The sequence below is a fragment of the Pelecanus crispus genome, chromosome 1 (assembly GCF_030463565.1).
Source record: "Pelecanus crispus isolate bPelCri1 chromosome 1, bPelCri1.pri, whole genome shotgun sequence".
In the NCBI taxonomy this organism is placed as follows: domain Eukaryota; kingdom Metazoa; phylum Chordata; class Aves; order Pelecaniformes; family Pelecanidae; genus Pelecanus; species Pelecanus crispus.
This window is the reverse complement of record NC_134643.1, coordinates 214,368,438-214,395,751: the sequence shown is the minus strand read 5'-3', so window position 1 is coordinate 214,395,751 and position 27,314 is coordinate 214,368,438. Positions and strand designations below refer to the sequence as shown.

Sequence of the window (27,314 nt, the reverse complement as noted above, 5' to 3'; positions counted from 1 at the left end):
CTTCCTTTCCAGTTAATCTAATAAGCACAAACTCATGTCCTGTCTTTGGTGATGGTTGCCTACTTCACCCCACCACCCCAGGCCTGTAAACTGTAATCTCAGCCACCAGCACTGTGGATCTTCTCACTTGCCCTTTCCTCCTTGCAACCACCATCATCTTCTCTTATGTACACACCAGGTACCTTGGCTGTCCCTCTGCTTCCTTACCCTAGCCTTTGTCTTCCAGATGGCAGTGAAGTAAAATCAGAGGACTGAAGCAGCTAGCACCCTTACTGTGCCCCCGGTCTCCAACAGCATTATTTTTCCCCATGGCCAAGACAACTGACTGGCTCATGAAGTGCCTCCTGGATCACTGCAGTCCTCAAACCAACATCTCTCGGCACGCAGGTGGGTAGAACCTAATATCCTTCAAATTCCTTCTGTAAAACTCATCTTTTCTTTGATTCTAACAGAAGCCAGATCAACACTGTCCCTTTGAGATGGGGCCATTTTTAATCTGAGTTTATGCAGTTCTTCACAGAATGACATTTTGCCCTATCAGTGGACCTCCCAGACTAATAAATAATAAATAAGACTTCAAGTGTGCTGACATTAGCAAATAACTCATCCAGGCAGGTGTAATGATGTTTTTTATTGGTATCTCCATGGAAGTACCTTCAAAAAGCAGTCCAAATGAGACAACAGGGACTATGTCCCAAATCCCCAAACCCAGAAGCATTTGACCTAAGTGGCTAATATTCTACTATTCTACCAGTGTAAATACTTTATGCAAAGAGTTCAAGAAACCTTATGAAACTGGCAGTGTCTCTGAGCCTTTGAATTACAATGTCCTCAGGAACTGATCATCCACAGTGTGATTGTCTATTTATTTCATTCAGCAAACTGAGCATGAATGATATAAGGCACTACCAAGACAACTGTCCACCATGACAATACAGGAACTTATGACATTTTCTCTCTGGTTTCGTGTTCATAAATCAGCTATGACCTTGCAATCGATGGTGGTTATTGAGACATACTCAAGTTTTTATCCAGAATATTTAATTCAGAAGCCCTTGCATGAAGGAATGCAACCAAAATGGAGCTATCAAGAAAAGCTGTCATCCAAATATTATTTTTATAGCGAGCATTGAAAGAAAGGTCACATTGTTATTTTCTTACACTATGGAACAGTTTCTATTATTGCAGATTCCAAAAGCCTGGAATCGTTGTTATTTATGATCTAAGTCAAATTTAAGTCCTGGTTTGTACCAATTACCACAAGCCACTCTAGGTTTTCTCTCTTCATTTCACAAATATTTGCAAAATAATTCCTTCACACTTGAAAACAGAGAGGTTGCCTCACCAAAATGTGCTCTTCTTTTCTTCTTTACTGGTAAACACAAAGGTCTAGGAAAATATTGTTTTGATATGAATCATCCAAAGAAGCCACATTTTGTCTGAACAATTTCGGAGCCTAAATTAGAGGTGTAAGTTATCGCTCAGCAGTGAACGATAACAAGAGTTTTTCTATCTGCACTTTCAAAAAAGCCATTAGATCTTTTGCTCCTGGTGCTTCTTCCTCGCATAGCACTCTAACAATCTGACAGTTTAACGTACATTTCTTATTAAATTTGTATGGAGCCCATGCTTCAAAAAAAAAAATGTATAAAGCCATATCCCACTGCTTACTATGCTGCTGTAAGTCCAATTATGCTCCCCTGAAAATAAATGAAATTACCCTGGATTTACACTGGAGAAAATGAGAGGAGAATCCATCTCAGCATCTCTGCAGAGCTGCCAGGTTAGTTGAAATACCATCTCTATCCCTTGTAGATATTTAAGAGCAATCAGTTAAGCACTGGTTTCCTGGGCGTTTGAAGGGCTGGTGTAATAGAGGGGGCCTGCAAGGGGGGGGGTCACCTCAGCACCTGGAGCTCCTCTGAGCACAAGCTCCTCACTGGTGGCACATGCCTTGGTGCAGTGTTGCACCGTGGCCACTCTCCAGCCAGATGCAGCCATGCTGTGTCCTTGGGTCATGGAGCACCTGAGAGACCATTGGCCACATGCTGCAAAATACAAAGCCTTGCTGTGGGAAAGCATGAGGCAAGAGGCACGTAGGGGACACTCATGCTTGGAGCAGGTACTGGAGAAGGGATGGTTCAGTATTCAGTAGGAAGGGAGACTGGCCGGATTTAAAAGGAGCCTATTAATACCTGGTGAAGAAAATGATCTAAGGCATGCCCCAATTAGGGCAAGTAAGAGCAAAAAAAGCCCCAAACTGCAACTAATCACACCACATTCCTGTTCTTGAAAATAAGAAGAGAAAACAAAAAAAGGAGAAGATAAAGGAGAAGATGATCCCATACTCAAAGCGATTATAAAGGAACAAGGACTAAGGAGGCCCTGAGCTCTGCACAAGGAAACACTGTTCTGGGTTGTAACTACATAGACAACACTGACGCTTCCAGAGCCTTAAAAATAAGGACCTCTGTTTTTTCATGTAAAGTGGGAGCTGAAGCTATCACGATCCTTTGTGTTATCCTTGCCCCCAAAGCCAAGACTAAACAGGGCACATGCCCACATGTAGCAGAGTGGCCTTACTCCATTGGGGTTCCTGTTCTCATGAGCTCAGCCTTCTTTTCTCCCCTCCCTTGAGTGAATGAAGTTGAATAAAAAAATTTGGAGAAAAAGTCAGCTTGAAACCTTTGAGTTTAATTTGGCTTTAGGTCAAAACCAGAAGGGGATGAATAATATTTTATTTAGTAGATATAGGCTTTTTCCTTTTTTTAATTGCTTCTTGACTTCTTCACAGAAGACTAATGAATCTTATTGAACAAGTCTTATGGCTGACCAAAAACTTTGAAAATATGTGTGGAATTCCTTAGACTAGTCAAAAAGGCCAAGTTTTTTGTTCAAAAACCTTGAGTCTTATTTCAGAAGCATCTTTCACTGACTGGACTACATTTCTTCACAAGGGGAAAGTTAGACTTCAAACATCTACCCAAGCCCAGTTACAGATTTTCCCCACATAAGCCCAGGTGCTGTATAAGTATTGCAAACCTGATTAAACCTGTGCAGAATTTGGAGCTTCTAATTATTCCCTAAACAAAGAGAGTATTGAATTTCTAATTTTTTCATGACTGTGCATATGTTGCATCCTGATAGACAATGGAAAGGTGAATCTTTCCCACAACAATGGAGAATAAAACAAAGAAGCAAACAAAAACCTTCATTCAGATCAGCCTTCCAGGAAACCAAGATGATTGCCATCATTTTTATGACTATTCCCTAGAGGCAAAAGACATCTAATTAGCAAATCCCACTACAAGTTCGCTCCAATTTGACACAAAGTGAATGTGACAAGCAGAAAAATTATAAGCCTTACATTTCCAGTTAGCAATCTTGGGCTGATAAAGTCAAGTTCAAATGCTTTTTTGGGATCCTAAAACTTGGGGAATAAAAATCCAGAGGGTGAGCTGGTTCAGCTAAAAATGTGAATTTATAGTGTTCCAGTCAGTGTTATCTGATGGCAATGTTAGAGCAGCCCTTTATGAATGTGCACTCACATTTCCAGCTATAAAGCACTTCAGCCAGTACTGAGATGGTCCTTATAGTCCACAATTATAATGATCTGAGGAGGAATTGAATGATACCAAGTAGAATAAAACCTTGATTCCTCATGAAGAAATAGGGCATGAGTAAAATAAATATTAATCATTAATTAGTAAATGCTGTTAATTATTCATATATTACTGTTAATGATGTGTAGGAATCATCAGAAGTGGCAGATGATCCTCCAAGAAAGAAGACCATGCAGCCTAAATGAAGTGATGTCCCGATTGCTAAAATCAGTGGGAGCTGACCCACATGGTTGCTTTGACCTTTGTTGTCTTTATTGGAATATAATGTTAGGGGTGTCTCCTCCAACTCTGATTTAATATTCAGACTGGACCTATGGGGACAAGAAGGCCTGACCAAGGGGTTGGTGGGCTCTTGCAGTTGTGCAGGCAGGCCCTAAAGGAGTTCATAGAACTCATAAATATTGCCAGGTGAACAGTTATGTTCAAACCAATCCAAAATCCTACTATTTATGGACCACCTGTATTTCTAGGTATCGTTCCAGCAGCCTCAGAATACTCTACTGAGAGAAACCTACCTGATTTTCTGAATTTTAGCAAAACTTTTAAACAACTGGTAAGGATCTCTTAAAAAAGTCCAGTTATCTCTTTAGAGCATAGAAACAACACAATTCTTACTGCAAAAGCCCCGTAATCTGTGTCTACAAGGCTTCTAAGCTTCTCAGCTGTGCTGTGGGTCAGGTAGCCACATCCTGCAGACAAGACTGCGGAAAGTGGTCAGATGAAAAGAAACTTTGGAAAGCTACTTGCAGAAGGCTGTGTTGATAGGCAAACTCCTTCCTTGGTGCAATATCTAAAGTTTGGCACTCAGCAAAGTTGATTTAGGGAAAGTTTCTTAAGCCAAAAGATCTTGTGGCTTCACAGGTGAGAGATCCCACAACATTCATGATAAAACTTTCAAGTACTGCTATGGCCATGTTGCCAAGTACCATCTTGTTGGCTTGCTTCCCTGAGCAGCAGCCCAAGAGGACATGGAGCAAGGAGCTAACACTGCCTCAAGCAGAGTTGCTCTCAGTGTTTTTATTCCTTTCCAGAATGTGACCTTGCATTTTTTTTTCAGAAAACTAGTAGTGTTTGCAGAAGTCCTGCCTGTCTCCCGTGTGCTGACAGATTGCTGGAAGCTTCATCATGGCCGAATGAAGGAACTGTTAAAATTCATCTCCCTGCCAGTCCATTAAGAGAATGGGGAAATGCGCCTAAGAAGAGAGCACACAGTGGCCCAAGAATGAGAGGAACAGCCAGCAAAGACCTCCCGTAAAACAGCAAAGCTGTAGCTGTGCTTGCTTCCTGCCAACACTCGTTCTCTAGCATCTCCCAACAAAGCAACGTCTCCCCACCCAAAGCTGCCTAAATGTTTCACCTTGTACCTCTTGCTAAGGGATTTTCTGTTGGAGAAAGTCATGGCTGGTTGGTCAGGGAGTTTAAAAGAGTTAAAAGGAGAAAGATTTCCATGCATACAACTATAGTTACTTTACTTTTTTTTTAAAACATCAGACTGTTCACCCAAACAGTTTGGCCAAGAAATGCCAGTTCTGAATGATTCATTCACAATCCTGCTTCTCTGGGACTTTATGGAAGACTTGGGCTTTCACTTTTCCATAGTTACTTATAGCTGTTTTCCACATATAAGAAATCCACAAATGATCTCCACACCTATATTGCCATTCCATACCCTCAAATGTGTTGAACCACATTTGCCCCACCAAAACTCCTCAGAGTGGCTTGAATGTCCCAAGATCAAATATGTGTTTTACTTGTTTTGCACCTGGTTTCCAGTTTCTGGGCTACAGTGAGGTTACATATTCAAACTTTGATTGGCAGGTCTGAAACTTGGGATCCTGGTGCACGTTGACTTGACATAGCATAGCTGAGCTGTAGTAATCAATCGTGTCAGAGCACTGTCTCATGATAACACCGTGGGAGCTGGCCATGTGGTATATAATTGTAGACATACATGTGGCAACCTTCACCTTCATATCTAAGCATGTATTTTATCCACAGAATATTCCCAGAAGTGTGATGGGTGTTTATAAAGTTCACAGATAAGTCTTAGTTTTCCTTTGCCAAACAGATAACAAATATGCAAACAGTGTTTTTGTCACGTCAGTCAAAAGATATCTAAATTTCCTAACCCTGCCTCCCCAAGGAAAATGATGGCATAAAAATTAACATTGTAAAATACATTATCTAAGATAACATAGGAATTCATTAAAAATTTGCCTTTCAAAAGAGCTTAATTTTTGTAAGCTAGAAAACTTAGATAGGGGTCTAAAATAAGCTTGCATCTGCCCTACTATCTCACCTGCCTGACAAGTACCTACATAATAGATATCAGTGACACAGTCACACCACTGCATTAAGAAAAAAGTGTTATGGACAAGTATTTCTTAAAATTCTCATAAATGTGCATCCATGATATACCTGAATAGGTGCTGAACCTGCAATCACCAGCTCTGCTGAAGTATGTGCTGAGATGGTCATTATCTGCCACCAGTACACATCCCCAGGAAGAATGAGGCCAGGCTGGAAAACCCTTTTTACTACTCAGACCAGAATGATTCTGTAACAAATAAGGAGGACTTTGCCTTACCTGTCTATGCTGTTGAGAGACTGGATACTGCAAACCTGAGATTTGCTGACTTTGCTGCATTTTCTGAAGCATCATTTTTTGCTGCATTGCTAGGGGTACATTAGGTGGCCTTTGAAGAGACTGGTTTGGGAGAGGTTGAGCAGGTTGTGGCTGTGGTTGTTGCTGCTGCTGTTGCTGTGGCTGTTGCACGGGGGCTGAACCCTGTGCCGGCTGTGTGTAGTGCAGAAGGGCAGGCTTGTTTTGGGAACCCAAAACTGAAGGCATCTGCTGGTTTGTTTGCTCTGAGTTAAAGTGAAACAAAGGCTTTGTGTTGCCATGATGCTGCTCTAGTGGTGGTTGAGCACTGTTGATAAAGTTTCTGTTGAGGTCCTGAGGCTTCTGTTGCATGATTATGTCCATGGGATTGCTCTGGGGGGTGGTTGGTTTATAAACATAGTTGTTCATCCCTTTCGACTGGTTTCCATTCACTGGTACCCCAAGCATTGCTGAGCTTTGTGGACTGAACTGCTGCTGGCGAAAAGAAGGACTGGGGATTTTCTCTTGCACGAAGGGCCCAGGGGAAGGTCCTGATGGGGACAAGGCGGACCAGTTGGCCGTCTGGTTCTGCTGCTGCTGTTGCTGCTGAATCAAGGCATGCTGCTGCCGGTTGGCTGCGATCTGTTTGAGCTGCTGTGCATGAGACACCTCCTGCCAGTTAGGCAATGGCCGACTGGACGCAGAAGAAACCTGTGATACCTGTGTTTGACTCTGAGGCACCGAAGGCATAGGTGAAGAGGTGGACATGGCAGCGGTGGCCATAGTGAAGGCTGGACCTGTAGAAGAAGGCCTCATCTGTGGGGAGCCCACAGGAGCCTGATTCATGCCTGGTGCATATTCACTCTTTATCACCATCTTATCCATCTGCAGAGATCTCACAGGGCCCCTCTGGCTCTGCTGCCCAAGGTCAATGTTGAATGGCTCATCTTGTTTTATTGTGGCATTTATCATGTTCTCTAGCTCGAGATCACTCATTGGTGGCACTGATATGTTAGTCAGTTCATTAAATAGTTCCTGAAGCTCTAGATCCATCATTTGTTCCCATGAATCTTCCCCATATCTGTTAGGGAACACGTTCTCATGGGATGTCTGGCCATCTAAGTGTTTGCTGCAGGACATCGTTTCTCCTGGTTCTTTCTTTACCTCTTTCAAAGTCATATTAAACATGCCATTCCCACTAGCATGTGTATTGTTTGCTAGGTTGCTGGCCTTTCTTTGTGATCCTTGCCCCACAGACATAGTTCCTGACATTGACTGGCTTTGGCAATTGTTAACATGTTGTCCACCTTGTCCCACTGAGATATTATCACCCACTCTTATCCTCTTAATGTCAAGGAAAGAGCTCTCTGAAACACCATTGGGCCTCTTATTGACAGGTGACAGATTTACCACCAACTTTCTCTTCAAGGAGCCTTGGAGCTGAAAGAAGCAGAGACAAAACAAAATAATCATTAGAAGACACCAAAGAAACAATATGTAGTCTATTTGCTAGAAGGATCTTGCAAGTCAACAGGCAAGTAAGCATTGTTTAGTACAGAAAGCTACTCTGGGCTTTCTCAGTCAACGAAACTATGCAGAAATGTAAGAAAATATGTTGTGAGACATCTCCCTGCCACCACCACCCCTGTCCTTGTAGCCACCAGCATTTTTCAAGCACTGCTGCCTCCTATTGATCACAGACCCCCTTTCCCTCTGGGTGTGAGTGGAGGGAGGTGGCCAGAGCTGTAGCTGGCAAAGCCTAGGGTTTATCTGCCCCAGATTTACTCCCATCTAATTGTGCCAGACAGATCTAAAGTATTTTTAGATAGCAGAGACAAATGCAGTCATGAAATCTGCCCTTGTGCCTATCCAGTGCTGCAGGATTTCACTCTCATGATTTTGGTATATGATCCAAAAGACCATTTTTGACTGCTGTAGAGTCCAAAGGTCCTAGGAGATATTTTAATGGCACGCATGAGATCCAGGCACCCTGATCTCACATAGGTTTATACTGGCCAGAGATGTGTATAATTAAAGATGTTAGAAGTTAACTTGTTCAAAACTGAAAATGAAGCCACTGGAGCCACATCAGGTTATGTCAGCGAAGGGTCAGGTCTATAATGTACTGCTGGATTATTTTCCAAAGATATATGTTGATACATTAAGACCTAATTGTTTATGTCCTGAAACACCTGCTATAAAACACACAGTCCACGCAACACTGCTCTGGGAACTGTAACTCTATTTCCTTTCCTTGAATATTTACAGCAATACTTTCATCTGCTCACAAGTCCTGTGGACCTAATGAAGGAAAAGTGGTTCATGGCCCTGTCCACTTGATGTATACTCATCTGCCACGGTTGTACACACAAATTCCCACCCCGTGCACACAAAACAAAGGTGTAGTCCCAGGAACTGAAAAGTTTGGACTTGGTGCAGATACCCTCAAGTAGAGTTGCTTTGAATTTCAAAAACATGGTTCATAAAAGAATAGATCACTTTTAAACAAGCACAGCTGTTACATCTTTAGCTCTGTATGTTAAAGGCACGCACCGAGCACCGGACACGGTGAACGTGCATGCCTTCACTCGGTCGGCACACACACTGTCGCTGTTTCAGCTGTGAGCAATGTCAGCAAACTCCACAGGGAAACATGGCTCATCTTCTGCCTTTCTGCACCTGGGCAGAAGTGCACCAGCCTTGGAGGTAACAGGACAATGTCATCTGACAAATAGCCGTGGGTGGCAGTGAGGAAACAGTGCCTGTACAAACTGTGATACCTTGGGAGCCTGTGATGGGCAAAGGAAACACTGAGAACTCCAATTTCACAGAATCATAGAATCATAGAATCGTTTAGGTTGGAAAAGACCTTTAAGATCATCCGGTCCAACCATTAACCCACACTACCAAGTCTACTCTAAGCCAATCAAGGGTAGACTAGACTAAACCATATCCCGAAGTGCCACATCTAGCTGTTTTTTGAACACTTCCAGGGATGGTGACTCCACCACCTCTCTGGGAAGACTGTTCCAATGCTTGACCACCCTTTCCGTAAAGAAATTTTTCCTAATTTCCAACCTAAACCTCCCCTGGCGCAGCTTAAGCCCATTTCCTCTTGTCCTATCGCTAGCTACTTGGGAGAAGAGACCAACACCCACCTCGCTACAACCTCCTTTCGGGTAGTTGTAGAGAGCGATAAGGTCTCCCCTCAGCCTCCTCTTCTCCAGGCTAAACAACCCCAGTTCCCTCAGCCGCTCCTCATAAGGCCTGTGCTCCAGACCCTTCACCAGCCTTGTTGCCCTTCTCTGAACACACTCCAGCACGTCAATGTCTTTCTTGTATTGAGGGGCCCAAAACTGGACACAGTATTCCAGGTGCAGCCTCACCAGCGCCGAGTACAGGGGCACAATCACCTCCCTGCTCCTGCTGGCCACACTATTCCTGACACAAGCCAGGATGCTGTTGGCCTTCTTGGCCACCTGGGCACACTGCTGGCTCATGTTCAGCCGGCTGTCTACCAACACCCCCGGTCCTTTTTGGCCAGGCAGCTTTCCAGCCACTCTTCCCCAAGCCTGTAGCGCTGCATGGGGTTGTTGTGACCCAAGTGCAGGACCCGGCACTTGGCCTTGTTAAACCTCATACACTTGGCCTCGGCCCATCGGTCCAGCCTGTCCAGGTCCCTCTGCAGGGCCATCCTACCCTCCAGCAGATCGACACTCCCACCCAGCTTGGTGTCGTCTGCAAACTTACTGAGGGTGCACTCAATCCCCTCATCCAGATTTACCAGTTAAGTGAGGAAGGATGATTTATGAGATCTTCAAATTGCATTCTTTGTATCATGCAAAGAAGTCCACGGACACATAATACTGTGTTGTGGCCCCCGTTCTCCTCAACTTCAGGCTTATCTATAGGTAAGAGCTCTTCCCAGATAACTCCAGGTGTGAACACTTTTATTCTGGTGTGAATACCAGTGAGTTGCTTGGGAAGAGCTCAACTGACAAATATACATTTCCTCAGTACTCACCTATCCTTCCATTGCATCAGCAGGTCACTGAGTTTACCCCTTAAAAATAAAGCTTGTAATTTCTCTCTCTGACACTGAAAATCTCACCTCATATCTCAGGTTAAGTTTCCAGCATAGCTTTTGAATCACAGATTCATGTATTTGTTTCATAAGGACAGACATACTGGTCCCTAGTTGTACAAGGCCTCAGACCTTGTGCCTTCAAGAGTAACTCATTGTCATTAGCTGTCCCCTGGGGGGGGAGTTTTGGGTGGTCACTTGTGGAGTGCACAGACTGTCTTTGGTTAGCGTGTTGCTTCTGACACATGAGTCACTGTACTTTCCATTGCCAAAAAAATGGTGAGCTGCACTTCCTTTTACCATCATCTTTGCTGTCAGTGTGTTTATTAGAAATCATTCTCATGCGCCCAAATTCATCTTCCTGGGAAATGGGGAAGTCCCCAGGTCATCAGAATACATGACTTGGCAGCATGTTTTGCTTTCAGATGTGCTGCTGACAGAAAGGTTGAACAGATAATGGATAATATATCCTCTGCATATGTATATGCTTTATGTGGTTAATATGCCTTTCTGAGTTAATTTTGCTTTTGCTTGACATTTTGAAGGGAGCTGTTTAAAATGTCTTCACATTTTCAGAGCACCTGCACCAGGCTTTCTGATACAATTAAAAATGCAGGTGTTGCACTGCGCTGTGCATAGTAGCTGCTTTTCTTCTGCATTTGAATTAGCTGCTAGCAGATACAGGTGAGCTGTGAAGTGCTTTGCCTGGTGACACGCACAAATCAGCAGCAGAGCCAGGGAGAGCACCGTGATCTCCAGACACATCCCTTAACCAAGCACTCCCTTCCTCGACATGGGCTGGAGGACTCCTCATTTCAGGACATCTGCTCTGCTGAAGTGCCCACCAAAAAAGGGACTATGCATTTCTAAAGAAGTAGTAACAAGTGCTGGCTTATCGCATCTCCCCCAAACCTTGCAAACGCTGCCCTCTGAATGCTGGCAACACCTTGGTCAATAGATGTCCCCACCTTAAAGCCGTAATTGGAGTGAGTGAGGCTGCAAAGGTGCAGGAGACTCTTGGGGGACTTCACTGAGGCTGCTTGAAAAGGTCCTGCTTTCACATCCCCCATGAGTTAGGGATGTGGAGAGCAAGGGCATGGGAAGGATGTGGCAGCCCACAGGGATGAAGCCCCCTCTCCCTCCTTGCACCAAGCTGTTACAAATTGTGTGTCAGGGCAGTTCACGGGGGACCAGTCTGTGTTTGTTCAGCGAGACGAGCAGTGTCCATCACAAGCCTTTCTGTCTTGCTATTTCATCTGAACTCTGCCTTCCCTGGGGCACTGCTGCTCCAGCATTATGCCTGTTTTGTTTTCAGAAGGGAGCGGACCAGGGTACAATCACTCAAATCATTGCAGTTCTCTAGCAATCACATTTTTCAACTACTGATTGAAAGTCAGTACTCAAGCCCTTTTTCCCTAAGCAAAGCACAGATTCTTCAGAGGGTAAAAAAAGAGCTCGCCAGATTTCAAGCTCCATCTCTTCCAATTTGCAAGCCAGGATTGCTCTGGGTCAGTAAACGTAAAGCAAAAGTTTCTGTAACACAAAGGCACATTCCTCAGATCAAACGGGCTCGCGATTACACATCTCAAACTGCTTGAACTGTGTAATACTGAAAGGCACTGTGACGGGAAATGAGTGACATGACAGTAAGCAGGAGAGGAGGAAGCCCTCCATGCACAGCTCCATCCCACAGGTAGGTGGGCAGCGCGGTATGAACCATCAAAGGGTACGTGCATTTCCTGGCAGCCTCTGTTATTGTAAGACCTTTTGCTGAGCAGGCTCTGGTGAGTCAGCATGCATTCACGCACTTAAAGCGAGGGAGTGCTGGATGCATTGATTTTCTGAAGTTAGAACTGCATGGGCTAAGCCTCTGGAGATCACGTTTGTAAGACAGTGCGGTTCTGTTACTGGCCAAACTGCTCAGGGACGTTAACAGTGCAGGACAAAATTCTAGAGATGACTTGGTCTAAATGACCCAGTGTGACACCACGTCCTGTGCAGAGGGACAATTAATTTCTATTTAAAGCTTATTCTGAGTCTTAAAAGGGATTTAAGAGAGGCAACTTCTCTAATGCTCCCTGACACCAGGAAAAATCAGCAGGAGTTCCACCAAGCTCATAATTAGGGCTCATCAAAATCTGGTATCAAATAATTTCTCTTTTGGCAAAAAAAAAAAAAAAAAAGGCTTTTGCTTCACCTTTCTTTTGGTTGAAATGTTTTACTAAATGTAAAACTAGAGGATTTTGCTGAAAATGTATTATTTTCTTCTGGCTCAAAAGTTTTTTCAGAAAATGGAAACAAAAACTTCTTTGGTGCAAAAGCACAGTTTGTCAGTGAGAAATTTTAGAGATACATATTCAACAATATTTTTATCACCTCTTTCATCTTATATTCCTTTCCACAGGGACTGTCCAATATGGCCAAGAAAAGAATTTGTCCATGGCAGCAGGAAATGATAAAGACTATCTGGTTTCACTTTCATTGAAAGTCTTATTTTTTGTGTGCTTCATGCAGCTTCTTCAGTTATTTCATTTAACAATGTGTAGGAGCGCAGCGCTTGACAGAAGTCCTAGGTTAACTGTCCAGCAGCCCTGAGTTTCTCAGGACAAGTAAAACACAGCCTGTCCCTCTGACTCGCCTGAGTATGTCCATAGTGCCTGCAGATCTCCAAAAAAATTCATTTCCCAGTGCAACCCATCCTTGGCGTTGTACAGACATGTTAGTAACATGTGACTGTCATCTCAAAATATTTATAGCTAGACACTTAAGACTGGACCAAACCACCAAAATGCTCCAAGCAAACTACAGAGAAAATATCAAAGTGTGATAGTTTTAAGTCTCCATTAATCCTTATTAGGTGAAGATGTAAAAGGAAGATCTCTTACCACCTTTGTTCTCCCATCTCTCATATTTTCCTACTAAGGTTTGCAGCTTTCTTAGCTTGGGTGGTGGAACAATGGCGACAAAACTTGTAATATGCAGCTAACTTAAGCACAATTAGTACACTTCGTGAAGCAGGCAGCACAGCAGTGTTAGCGATTCATGTGGAGTAATACTTCTGATGTTAAAAAAACAGCTGTGGATTTTATGTTTTTAATATAGAAGCAGCAGACAAATCCACTTTAAAAGGTCCCTTTTGGAGTTTCTAGACTTTCTCACAATATGTGCTGACTGTATCTATGGCTGCACTGTAAACAAAATCCTTCATGTATCTGGGGAGGGGAAGAGGTAAAGGAATTACATGAAAAAATGCAGAAAATATTCAAACAATGAAAGTGGCCAAAAAAAAAAAAAAGAAAGAATTCATTCCCAAGGAGGAAAACATGCTGAATGCTACTTCTTATTTATGCTGTGAAAGCACCTTTGCAGCCCAGGGCTGGACCTGGTGAGCCTCCCCTGGGATTTAGGGCCTGATCCTGAATGACAGCACCTCTCATTTTCAAAATAGTGGTTCGCAGCGTTTGCCGCCAGCCTTCTGCAGTGCCACCTCCTGTGGTGCCCGGAGCTGAGCTGAGCTGGGGAGTGCCCCTCCAGGCAGGGATTGGGGTTCACCAGCGCAGAGCCTCCCCGTTGCAGGCATCTCCCCGGCGTGCAGGAGGAGCAGGCACCCTCCGCCTTGTTTTCTTACCCCTTCGGCCAGACACGACGTCCATGGTGACTCACACCATGGACAGCTGCGGAGCCACCGAGGCACCCCGGGTCTGACACAAGGACGAGGAGGGGCCACTGCCCGGAGCTGCCACCTCTGGGGCCATCACAGGTTCTAACGCCACGATCACACATGCAACCTCACGGCCCATTTCTGACTACAGACGCACTTTTTAGGAACAGGCGAAAGGGCTCCCGTTACTGCTTTTTCTACATATCTCCTGAAATCTGGTGGTTCTGGCTGTTCCCACTCTTCCCCACACCCAGGGCATCAGGTTCACCCTGACATCTCTCCTCAAGATCCCAGTAGCATGGTCTTCTTCTGAGCACCTCTCCCCAGCCCCTCTGCTATGCACTTTCTCTGAGCAGCAAGAGGATATTTATTTTTAATCTTTTGTCTTCATTTGCAACTTCTACCTGACATGGCTGACAATGCAAGCATGACAGTTGTCTTCAGAGAGATTTTTAGCACTCCAAGTTCAGAAAGTCCAATCTGCTGGATGATGCTGATCTGGGAAACAACATTAATTTTTCATGCAGGACTGAGTGACAGAGCGGAGGCCCTGGGCACACTGCACAATGGGGAGCAGCTCTCAGAGCTGGTGCGTCCTCACAGCACCGCATAGCACCGCGATTGGGTCAAGGCAGCCCTACCATGGCTGCAAATTGCTGTGCAAGAGTAGCAGATGCTGTTTCCCACTCCAGCCTGGTTTGCATAGGCTCACCTCCAGGTGCCTCCTGCTGCCCGCTCTGTGTCCACAGGAAGGGGACCAACCGCTCTCTCTAACCAGTGAGGAGGAAGAGGTGCAGATGCCTTCAGCCCCACACTGTCGGTGAGCGCAACAGCTCGAGCCAGCACACCTCCACTCTGCCTCACTCCTCTCCCATTTAGCTAATCAGCTCCTGAGACCACTCCAATCAGAAGAGGCAAGGTTTGCTGCCATGAGACTTTTGCTCTACACTTCCCAAACCTTCCCACCACCCATCCCTGTCTTTCTGATCATAACCTCTTTGGGAAGAGACTCAGTGTCTATACAGGGCCTCTTGCACTGGCATCCTAGCTCTGGTTGGTCCTTAAGCATAAGCACCACTGTCAATAATAATGCTGACTGAAAAACACAAGTTTTTCTCCCTGTTTACTGTAATAAGTGCCACTAAAACTGAATTTATAGTAACAAATAAGGATGTTCCTTGGCTGACAAGTATCCACTTAATTCTCATTAGCTGGGAACAAGGCTGGAATAGTAATCAGTATGTTAGAAATCCCACAATTCACCTTCGCTTATGGAAAAATTACATATCTTGCCAACTGAACATACCAACCTAAAAATGCATCCATATTATTCACAGTGTACTGCCTAGAAATATAACGTCAGGACTTTGGTCCAAGTTGCTGAAGCACAATAAGCACATTTTTTATGCAGATTTTACATCTGATGGATTATAAAATATCATGTCTAGCCACAGTCTTTTAGAAGAATAGGAACACAGAGAAACAATAGCATTTTAACTAGGTCAAGATTGGTAATCAGAATGTAGCAGTCATTACTGTGTGCAAAACAAATAGGCATAAAAGATCTGTATTTCTCATCCTGCAAGCTGTGTATTTGTCTTCTGGATAAGTCTTTTCTATTCTTTTTTTTTTTCTTTCTTTTTTTTTTAAGATCCTTTTCAACCATGAATAAATTAACAATCACTTTATGTGAAATCTACAGAAATTTATGTCAATGTTTATTACCATGAAATGTGGAACAAAGCATAATGCAACCTGAGCTTTGGGAAATGCAACTGCTCAACTGATCCTATCCTGATGAGAATGAAATATCAAATGCATTATAAATGTTGACAGGATGATCAGGCATGTAAAAGAGGTCATCCAACACCACCCTCCGCATTGTTTACCACTTTCATAAGTCAGCTTAAAGTATTAAAAACACATACTGTCTTGCACAGGAAGCTCGTAATCCTTAAAAATGTGGCTGCTGTTATTTGATTTGCCTTTTAGAGATCAATAGCATAGCAGATTTCACCTAAGGAAAGACTGCTGAGAGCAGTTTTTCTGCCCAGCATTTCTTCCAAACTGGCTGTGCGAAGGCTTTGTAGCTTCATTAGAGCACATATCCATGCCCACACATGGGCTTTTATTACCTGTCTAAGCACCTATCTCCTCTGCAACACCCTGTACCAAAAGTTCAATCAATGGAGGAAGACAGCAGCCATCCATCCAGCCTTGGAAAATAAGGAAATATTTAAACTGTTTCTCTCTTCCTGCAAATCAATGCGTCACACAGGACACTCACACCAACTGTTTGGCCTTGAGGTCTTCTGCAGGGTAAGTTACAGTTCACAGGAGATACAGTCATCACTTGTCAATTGGATAAAAAAGATCCCTTCAGCATATTACCTAGTTGTGCTTCCAGCATCAGACTACATCAGCCAGGACAAGGAGGGCCTGCTTCAGTGAGAACTGCCTTCCATCACTGCATCAGCTAAGACTCTTAATGAACAAGTGGCAAAATGGCTTCTTGTTAGGAAGAAGGAGTCCTGATCCTCTGCCAGAAACTTCAGTGGAGAAGTGATAGTCCCCATCATCCACGTTCACCCCATTAAGAAGGACATAAAGTAAAAGCAGTACTTAACAGCCATTTTCAAAACCTTCTGCTTAAATGTGCAGTGTTAGCACAGGCCAAGTGCATCCCACCAAGAGTTTGACCTATATGAGCAGAACACACAAAATTTTAGAGGGTTTTGGAGACAAGTAACAACAATGATTTAAGAGCTTTGAAGATACTCCTATGAAGAGAACGGACAATGGAAGGGACAAATAAAAGACAAAATTATGAAAGTTTATATAATAAGACTCTAACAGATTAACTGCAGATCAAGAAGGTATTTAGCAAACTTCAACAGCAGTAAATTCAATCCCAATGAAATGATACACTTTTTCTTCCAATGTGGATAGAGTCTGAGGAACTACATGACAGATCCAGAGCTCAGCAAGATCTAAAGAGGGACTGCACATTTGTTTGGAAATGAGAAGATGCTGACTTATGAAAGGTGAGGATAAAATATTTAGAAGGGGATGTGAAATATTAAACATCAAGGTTCAAACCAGTCTATGGTTCATGGTGACTGGCTACAGCTTTCAGTGGGCAGGGGAAAAAGAGGTAAAGAGGAGGAGTGGTGGTTTTTGCAGGCTAATCAAGGTGATCGTGTATCTTCCATTGATATATTTGTCATTGCTATCGATGAGATGCTGCAAGAGTTTAGAAAGGACACACGTCTGGCTATGTTTCACAACTCCTGTATTTCCAACACTTTAGAAGTCTGGAAGAAAACTGTAAAAATAGGAGTCATTTGTCCAGTACATAAATGTTCACTATGAATTGTACTCCTAAGTTTCAGCTGTAGCCTGAAAACGCAGACCGAATGACAGAACAAGAATGAATAGTAAAAATCAGTCTGAGACAATGGAAAATCATTAGCAGATAACAGGAACCCCAAATGCCTTACTGTCTTGGACTAGCACATGTTGCAGTTCAGGTGATTTTTCATTATTTGGTCTTTCTTTGAGTACCATCTCGTTAATATTTTATGAGAAGGTTGAAAGAACCCAAACTCAAGAAAACGGCCAGAGACAGTGAATGGAAAGGTTTGGAAACAAGCAACCACCGAGGAAGGAATGCTCCAGGAGCTGGAAAAGGTCAGTGTGGATAGAGGGGACCAGGAGCAGTCTGGGTAAGAAAAAGGCACCTACAAGCTACAAAAAACTCCAACCATTCAGGTACTGAAAAGCTTAAAAGATCATGCTTTAAAGGAATGTGAGAAATGACAAGCAGAGTGGAGAGGATGAGTGAAAGATGCTTGCAGAAGTAGACAAGTCAAATGCATGGAGATGTCTCTGAAGAAAGTGAAGATAAGTTTTCTGGCTTTCTTTTTCTCTCTGATTAGCAAAGAGAATATTTGATAGCACAGAGCATCTAGCAAAAGCTTGGCTTTTGCAAAAAGATTTGCTTTGGCAAAAGATGATGATTCTATGATTCTATGAAACATTCCAATAGGGATCACATGTCTCAAGAGCTGTTGATTCTGCACCAGATGCCATCATCACGTGGTTTAAAATGTAACACTGAACAGTGTTATACTGGTCACTGAATAGGTAGGAAGAGTGTGTGAAGACCAAATCTGGTGCAGGGAAGGGATAAAAGAGGGAAAGAAAACAAGAGAACCGTGCCTTGGCCTGTCTGTGGGAGACAGGCTCAATGGCAGTGCCCTCAGCAACCCTCAGATGGACTGAGGAGAGGCTCAAGGAGACAGTGCCAAGGCGGGATTTGCAAACCTCCTCAGTGATGAGGTGACGCAGTTTGCACACTGCAGCCTTTCAGCTCCTTTGTCCTGCCCCTCTGAGGCAAAGCCCTGCTGCTGAGCACACACCGTGGTTTGTGGCCTGGAGCAGCACCACCAGTGACTAAGACCGTCATTGCAATCCCCTGCTGCGGACGCTCACGTCTCTACAGCCATCCAGTCTCCTAGGAGCCTTTGTACTGAATGCCTTTATCCCGACTACAGCTTTCTTCAAGGAGATCGTTGGTCCTAGACTCATCACTGAGTCCCATGAGACACAGTGGGAAGCTAAGCAGCTGATGAAGATGCTCCTGGTAGTTCTGGACAGGGGCCCATCCCCACCAGCTACGCATTACATCTCCTATGGTGGTAAACCACAAAGGGTCACCACAACACTTTCAGATGTTTTTGGCCACTATCATAGTTTTCAGTGAATGGGACAGAATTGGATTCATTACAATTGATGCTTCCTATATGCCGTATTTCTTTTGTGCACCAATCACTTGTTGAGTGAATTCATGCAAATAGAAACAGCACTGAAAAATTAGCAGTTCTAGGCCTCTCAAAGATAACAGCCATTCTGAAAGTCATATTTCCCTCCACAGCTGCCTTCAGCCTGTTTCTAGAGCCAGTTGTGATCACTGGCTTTGAAAATTCAAAATGAGAAAAATTCCCTGTTTGCCAATGACTGAGTGGAATAGCATCTCCTTCCTGACCCCACACACTGTGGCAAGGGGACACACTCCTGCAAGACTGGACACAGGTACTACAACCATCACGAGAAACAGCACTCCTTTGGCTATACAGTGAAAATGGCTCAGCCGAGGACTCTAAGGATCCCTCAGCTACAACCGTGCTTTGTTGCATCAGTGCTGCAACACTTTTGTAGCCTACACATCGATGATGCACCAGGTGTGGCCAGAGCAGAACTGAAGCTCTGCTGACGGATAAGGGAGTCCAGGCACCTAGAGTATGTCCCCACCAAGAGCCATGCAGTGGAAACCCTCTGCAGTTGTACAGCTCCATAGCTGGCTCTCTTAAATTCCATCTCTGCAGACTACTCACACAGTAGAAAGAGAGTTCATTTGCTACTTGTCCATTTACCATGTTATTCACAGAAAGAAAATAAAAATGTCGTGGCAAGGGTCTTAGTGGAGAGTTCCTCGAAAGACCTTTAGGATCATAAAATGACGTAGCTGTGAAGGGACTTCTGGATATCACGTGTTCCAGGCCCTGCTGAAAGCAGAGCTACCTTCAAAATTACATCAGATTCCTCAGGACATTGTCCAGCCAAGTGCTGAACACATCCAAGGATGAAGACTCCGCAATCTCTCTGGGTCCCATTCCAGCCCCCCTTTTTTTCCGTAAGTCTAGTTAGCAACTTGTGTTCCTTGCCTCTCATCCTTTTGTTCTTCACTTCTAAGACAGATCTGGTATGTAACTGGAAAACTTTGAATGTGGAGTGAATGGAGGAAACGTATAAATTTGACTTGTCTCCAAGTCAACGATATATATGATGAGGGAGGGGAAGGAGATGAAAGCCATAAATGACAATGAACTTGAGAAATGTCAGTCTCTGTTTCTGTGCAGATTCCTTCATGGAAAGCATCAGATTGGTAGCTTTTAAATTACATAAACAATCAAAAGGTGGATGAAGCAGACTGTTTCTGCATCAGATGAATCCAAGTTGCTAAATGATACCTTTCCTTAAGCCCGATCTAAAGTCCATTGAGATATCCAAGTCTTCAAATGGACTTTGTTTCTCTCTCCTTGATTATAAGGACTTTATCTGTCTATATTTTTCTGAATAATACTCTTCATGCATTTAGATGCTGTCAAACACATTAATAACGAGCCCTGTTTTTCAGCTAAATTCCAAAAGACACCAATGCACATTCAGCGCCTCTGAAAAGCAGACATCTATTTAGGTGTCGAAATATGGAACCCATTATACTTTAGAAAATACTAGACTGGATAAAAAATAATTTTCCTTTTTGATAACTAATGTGAAACCTTTCACCTTTACAGAACGAGTTAATGTGACTAGAAATCATTACAGTTGAAGGGCTGCACAGCAAACTGCTATATATGGAAGTCTGGAGGTAGCAGACCAGTTCCTAGTGGACAAATGACCACATCATTCTTGTTGCTAATTAGTTCCTTTCACCCCTCGTACGCTCCCTTTTCTTTCATAAGCCTTAGCTAGGAAGCTCTGGGTCAAATGTGCTCAGAGGGCACTCACCAACTTTCTACTCTCAGAAAGACTGACCAAAAACTCAGGGTTATCAAAGCACTTCAGTGAAACTTTTCTTGCTTATTACTTAGACTAGACTTGCTTTGGTAGATACATATTTATTCTCATTTATGGTCTGGGATTATGCATTTTATAGCCTATTAAAATAGCTGCAAAAATTCAAAGATATCTCTGTCTAGAAAAAAAGTCTTACTTTGTTTGCACACAGACTTCTGTCTATGGTGGTCTGTACTTAGGAGAAACCTTTGGAAAGGCAGGCCATGACGTCTTGCTTGGGACATGGACCAAATCTGAGCAGTCTCCAGGGCAGTTGTTGCTCTGGCGGGCACAGATGAGTTAAGTCTTTAAGTCATCAATCAGGCACCTTTCACATGCACTTTAAACACAGAGGTGGGAAAGTGTTTTGCCATGTTCCCCAAGCGGAATTCAAATTCCAGGGACCCCATATATGCTGATATTTGCCTGCACACATGTCCTTGTCTGTGAATCTGTACTGAAGCCCGATGCAACAGTGAGCCAAATTTTCTGTTGCTGTAAACAGATGCAGCTACACTGACCTGTATCGGTGTTTTATTAAGAACCAGCCCTGGAGCCTGAAATCTGGATTATAAACCAGCGTTTACTGGAAGTGTGGATTGCAGCAGGAACTTTTGTCGGATGTCTATTGCAACAGACTTCTCGCTTTTTAAAGTGTCTCTAGTGTTGCAGGCTTTTACTAAGGGAACACAATGGAGCTGGCAGGAAAGCAACAGCTCTTCACCATCTTAGAAGAGCAAAAAAACCCCAGCAGTCCTTAAGGATACAGCACTGCTAGGTAGCTGGGACAATGAATTAACAAGGGCTGACTTTTCCCCCTCTCTGTTTTCAACGATAGTTAGTAACAAAATCTGGCAGGCTGAAAAGCCCCCGCTCAGAGGAGAGAGACAAAGAGGCAGGGCTGAAATTCATCGTGTCAGTTTAAAAAGGCAGAGTTTTGCATTTACACAATATGCCCATTCTTGTTCTCCTTGACTCATGGAAAAATATTGAACATGGACAAGAATGTAGGAATGTGTCTGGTGTCTGATCTCCACAAAAATCTAAATGCCGTTTGCATTCACGTAAGAAATAAAGAGCAGCTGTCCAGGCTCCCTTGATGTGTTAAGAAAACAACAGTAGTGATAGCAATATCGTTATAATAACAGCAGTGATATAATTTTTAAAACTGGCTGTGTAACTAGTACAAATAAAGCACGAACCCAGGCGCTCCTAGCCCTTAATCCCAAACACAGCTCAGCAGAGCTTTCTAGACCATTTGCCTGTCACAGCCATCGCAAAGGCTTCTCTCCACCGACTTCATCTGAACCAGTGTTTGTTTTCCCGGATAGCAGAGGTTAAAGCTTTTTATTGCTTTTTTGACTTTAGATGCCATAATAGTTGCAGTGCCTATATTACCATCTATGGCAGACAGTCTGCGTGTCTGCCAACTGTCAGGCAGCCTATTCATCTCCAGTTGCCTTTTGCCTACTTTCTGCAGCAGAAGAATTTCCCTCCACTTGATTTCATGTGCTGGAGTCCTGTTCCTGCCGATGTTTCTGCTGCCTGTTTTTAAACACAGCCTGGCTTCAAGCCTGGGGGGCATGGGAGCCCACAGCCCCGAAGAACCTGTGGCTCCTATGTCGCGTGCAGCTTGCCAGCCGGCCAGCTATGGCTCTGGGTCTGGGCAACATCACATAACTGGCAGTATGTGACTGGGGGTTGCTGGATAAATCCAATCGTTGACTGGAAGATGAGGCAAGCAATGGGGTCACCATGGCCTGCACTGATGGGCTACTCCAGGATCCCCTAAAACACCCTCCTCCTGCTTGTCCCATGGCAGAGCTGTGGAACCTGGCTACTCATCCGCTGCCCAAACCCCCCTCTTCTTTCCCCAGTTCTCGTGCATCCGAGGAATGTGGTCTGTGTGGTGAGGATATTGGTACATGTCATGTTTGGCCACTCCTGACCCAGGTGTTCCTAGAAATCCCCTCAAGTACCTGCCACCATCTTTAGGCGCTAGCATATCTCTAAACCATCCAATACTGAGGTACTTCACCATTTTACCAAAGCCTGCTTAGCAAGTAGGACTGTGCAGGAAGATAGGAGGGGCAGGTCCCCAGGCCATAAAGCCCAGACCCTACAATCACAGCCCTATGCTATATCATCCGTTGCCTAAACAAATCATGCTCCTGTTTGAGAGAACCCCTGAAATCAAGAGAGGCAATGCTGATATCTGCTGGCTGCCTCTTTTTGCTCCCCAGTACGTTAGCGATCTGAAAACCTGCAGACCTGCGTATTTCCTGATCCACGGCATGAGCTAGTGACTCATAGGAGGTGGAGGGAGGATGAACAGCTCTGCCAGACCTTGTGACAGGGGTAAAATAGATCACTCAGTTGCATGAGGCTCGTCAAATTGGTATGTTTATTTTAATTTTTTCTAGGTGTGACGCAGCTCATGGCCTCCTTACCCAGGCTGTGAGAAGCCTCTTGACATTTCACTTAAAATCCTAACCCAAAAGGATCAGTCTCACAGTTCACAATTACCAGGCCCCGAGTCATGGGTTGCTCGTCCTGCCACTACTGCTTTATGAAATTGCGTACAGAAAAGAAACGGCACCTTAAAAAAACCTCCCTCACATGCCCCAGCCAGGAAGCCCACAGCCAGAGACATTTGCCTACCTCCCTGCTCCCTGAGGAGCCCAGGTCTAGAGCTCCTGAAGTCAACAGAAAGACTGTTGTAGACATCAGTGTGTCTTGGATCAGGCCCCAGCTACCCAAGAGAAGAGATGGGCTTTGCAGCCCATCCAGATGGTTAACAGCTTTAACATACAACCGCTGCCTTATTAAATCTACAGTAAATTAAATGAACACTTAATACACTCAACTGAAAGTGCTATTGACTGTGGTAATTAAATCGAAATACCCAATTAACCACACCAGAATAGGAAATGAATATATCATGGGGCACCACTCTGTAGTGTCTGAGCCAATCAGATGTTGTCTATACCTTAATTTGGGCTGAAATAATTTTTAAAGGGAGTTTATGATTATTTAGAGACATATTTATATAGCATATGCACATATACGTCTATATACGTGCGTGTGTATATATATACAGACACATATTATAGTATTATATTTAAGTCTTCTGTCTGGGCTCTTAGTCTTACATTGGCAGAGCCATACTTTTAATTCCAGGTCAGCCACCATCTTCCAAGATAAACTCGCACATTATTAAAACATCTAAATCAGAAGGATTACAAATGTCCTGCAGCGGACTTTTTTTTTCTTTATTAAGAACATTTACATGAAGGTGTCTGCAGTTTCAAAGCCATTTCAGACTGAGGCCAAAGTGAATGCTTGGCAAAATAAAAAAAAAAAAAAGAGAGCGCCTTTTTTCTCTCTGTTTAGCCTGTGCTGTCAGGTCTCTGCCTGCAGCTCTAACCACAGCCACCCCAAAGCAAAAGTTTACCTTTAATTAAGACATCTAAGCATTAGGCTTCTTAGGCTCTGAACCTCTCTCTCTTTCCTCTTCCTCCTTTTTTCAATCAAGAGTGGAAACTTTATCTCACCTACAAAGGTACACTTTGCCCAAATGTTGATAGATTGCAGTGATAAACCTTCACGTCTTCACTCCAGGCGAGTCTCCTGGTGGAAGGTGCTCAGCCATCCCCAGTGACAGAGCTTCCCCAGAAACACAGTGGTTTCGGGGCTGCCTCAGCTTGGAGATGACCTGGGCAGGGCCACTGCACCCTGCTCTCCTGGAGATGTGCACAAGGCCCTGGCTCTGTTTTGGCCTTTGTTTGGAGGGGAATTTGCTCTCCACAAATCATGAAACTGCAGCCTTGTAATAGCAGCACTCAGAATGACAAAAGGCCAACTTGGGTTACAATCACTCAACCCTACTGAGTTATTTGGGTTGTGGCAAGAGGAGTTATTTTTAATGACTTCACATCCCAGCCTCATAGATGATAACCAGATAGTGTCTTATGAGTCTGCAACCCTTAATCTTCAGCTCAGGATCTAGCAGATGCTGAGAAAACAGAGATGTGACAGGGTGGAAGACATCTTCCAAATTTGGGGTTTTGAGTAGGGAACACATTTCCTTCCATTTCCTCAGCCATCCCACTCATCCTGGCATTGCCCCTGGCATTGCCCCTGGCTTGCTCTGGGATGGTGACCAGGTCCCATTCCTGCCTGGGGCCCCTAATGGCTTCAGTGTCTTGATGCCCAACAGACAAAGCTGAGGCAGGTGGCTCTCCTTGATGAAGCTGGACCTTGCGTCCCTATGGGACCACATTCAGAAGGTCTGAACTGCTGTCCTCCACCCAGGCTGCAGAGCTGGGGAAGGCAGATGTGACCCTGCCATGTTTCTGCAGTGTTTCAGAGGGACCATACAGGTACCATTTCTGTAGGTCTTCTCTTTGCTTTGGTCACGCCTCCATTTTGGCCACTTCCATATGTTTTCTGGACCAAACTGGTCTTTTATTGTTCCTCTCCTCATAAGTGGAATTGCAGCCCCTGTGGCCCTCTGCCACTGTTTATGCTGGCAGAGACCAGTGGATATTGGCAGGCAAACTTGGATGGGATTCACACAGTGAGAGGGCAGGGAGGGAAGAAAGGGCACACTGTGGCCCTCAGTGCCTTCGCTTGCCTTGCAGAGAGCATGCCCATGGATAGAGGGAAAGGAGGTCATAGGTGGGGTGAGAGCTCTCCTCACTGGTCAGGAGACGGGGCTGAGGAAGGTTTTGAAATCCTTAGATCTGAAAGATACCTTCGATCTTGGTAGGTATCTGTAAGACCTGTTCTCTTTTGGTGGAAGGTGCTCAGCTGGCCCCAGAAGCTTTCTTCTATTCATCTGACAACACTTCTGAATATATTGTGATGCCCACTGTACCTTGTAAAGGAGAGGTCATTCGGCCATGTACAAAACATGTGCTGGAAGAGACGTCTCATGCTTCAAAACTCATGGACAAGCTTGAGCAGCAGGGCGAGCCACGCTGCTTCGGCCATGCCTCCTTCACCCTACTGCAGAGAGAGGCAGGAGAAATGAGGCCGCCATTGACCAAGGTGGTCCACCTTTATGCCTGTGAGATGCCCAATTAAACCAACTCCAACTAAAGTCAACAGAAAACTCATATCAGGCCCCGAGGCCAGTCCTTGCTGCATCAGAGCCTAAAAGAAGAACCTGGCCCAGACTGCCTGGCTACTATTCAAAACAGCTCTTAGTTATAAAGAACAAATTGTAAGTTCTCATGTAATGTCCCTGGCAGAATCCAAACTTGTAAAAGAAAAGCCTGTAAACATCATTCCCACTCAGAAACTGTGCAGTGTTATTTTCTGACCCCAATGCACTTTGACATATCGCAGAACTATGCAGGTTGAATCTCACCCTGCTGGTCCTGAATGACAAATTTCAAAAGGTTTCTCCCCCTTTCTTTCCCTCACTGCCTAATACAAAGAAACATCTCATTTTGCTCATGTAGATCTAAAATGATGACATACAGCTTAGAAATGATTTCAAGTACAACAGGAAGCTTAGGAGCAAAAGCAGTTCATGAGCTCCTATTCTGCATTTACCTGCTGGGAAACTAGCAGCGAGGAGCGGGTCTCTGAGCCCCGTACCCCTCCGCCAAGCCCCGGGGTTGTGCCTGAGGGATTTGTTTACATGCCGGAGGAACAAAGTCATGTCATGGAAATTCTGCAAATGGCTTTGCTGAATTTTACTTTAGCAATTTCCAGCTCTTAGTTGAAAGGAAGCACAGCTTCTCCGAACCTGAATTCTCCTCTGCTGGCGGATTATTTATTAAACAGCGATGGTAGGCTGAAGCTGTTTTCACTTAAGAACAGTTCGTTCAAAGCCTAATGGAGAAGCAGAGTTGCCATAGTTACCTGAGCAAGCCCTCAGCACAGCACAGTTCCTTCCTACAACCCGAGTTTAGGTCAACTTGCAAGTTTGTCAGACAAAGCTTAATGATTTGCTATTTCATGCAAGTGAATTGCATTTGTCGTGCAAATGACAGACAGGATTGCCCTCCACCCATGTTTTTCGGCTGGTCCAAGAAGCCCATGGGGTTCACAACAGTTGGAAATTCTGCAGGGTATCTGTACAGCTGGGTAGGAGTTGGAGTAAAAACACATTTAGATCTTGGCACTAGTTTTGGCCGTCCAATCCAGCCCATCATTAACAGCTTCTGTACAGCACTGCTCTTCCTCTAGGGGCTGTAAAAATGAACAAAACCTTTGTTCAACCTAAACTTCCTTTCCTTGTCTGCCATTCCTGCAGACTTTCCATTCTAGTGGTCCTATTGTTTCACTTGGAAATGTCAGAGAGCTGCACAGCATGCCCATTTTATAAGGAATATGTTCCATTTTAGGAGGCCAAAATTGTACACTGTGTTGTTCCACAATTTACTTGAAACTCGCTTGGGCTCACTATGGCTTGTCTGAAATGGCCTTCTTTCTTTCTCTCTCTTTTTATTTTTTTTTTTCTTTAGGCCCCTGCATCTGTGTTTAGATTGGTAGCTACTGCAGGCACTAGCTTGCACCTGAACAAATAGGATTGCTGAGGACAAGATTAGCTCCTTTGTGCCGGCTGATTTGGACACTGGGCATCTCAGCGAATGGGCATTTTCCTTTTGAACATCCCTTACTGGAAGCAGTAAAAAAAGAGTAAATACCCTGATTGTATCTTCCGTTAAGTGGGTCATTCCTACAAAGGGGACTGGAAAATTTGCCTTC

The 27,314-nt window shown here is 44.2% G+C and overlaps 1 protein-coding gene across 1 annotated transcript in view; it reads right to left on the bottom strand.

Annotated features, from left to right (window-relative positions):
- MAML2 (mastermind like transcriptional coactivator 2) overlaps positions 1-27,314 on the bottom strand; it is a 211,751-nt gene that overhangs the window by 59,548 nt on the left and 124,889 nt on the right. Inside the window, 1 exon segment of the mRNA XM_075727657.1 lies at positions 6,211-7,665. Coding sequence (XP_075583772.1) covers positions 6,211-7,665 — 1,455 coding nt within the window.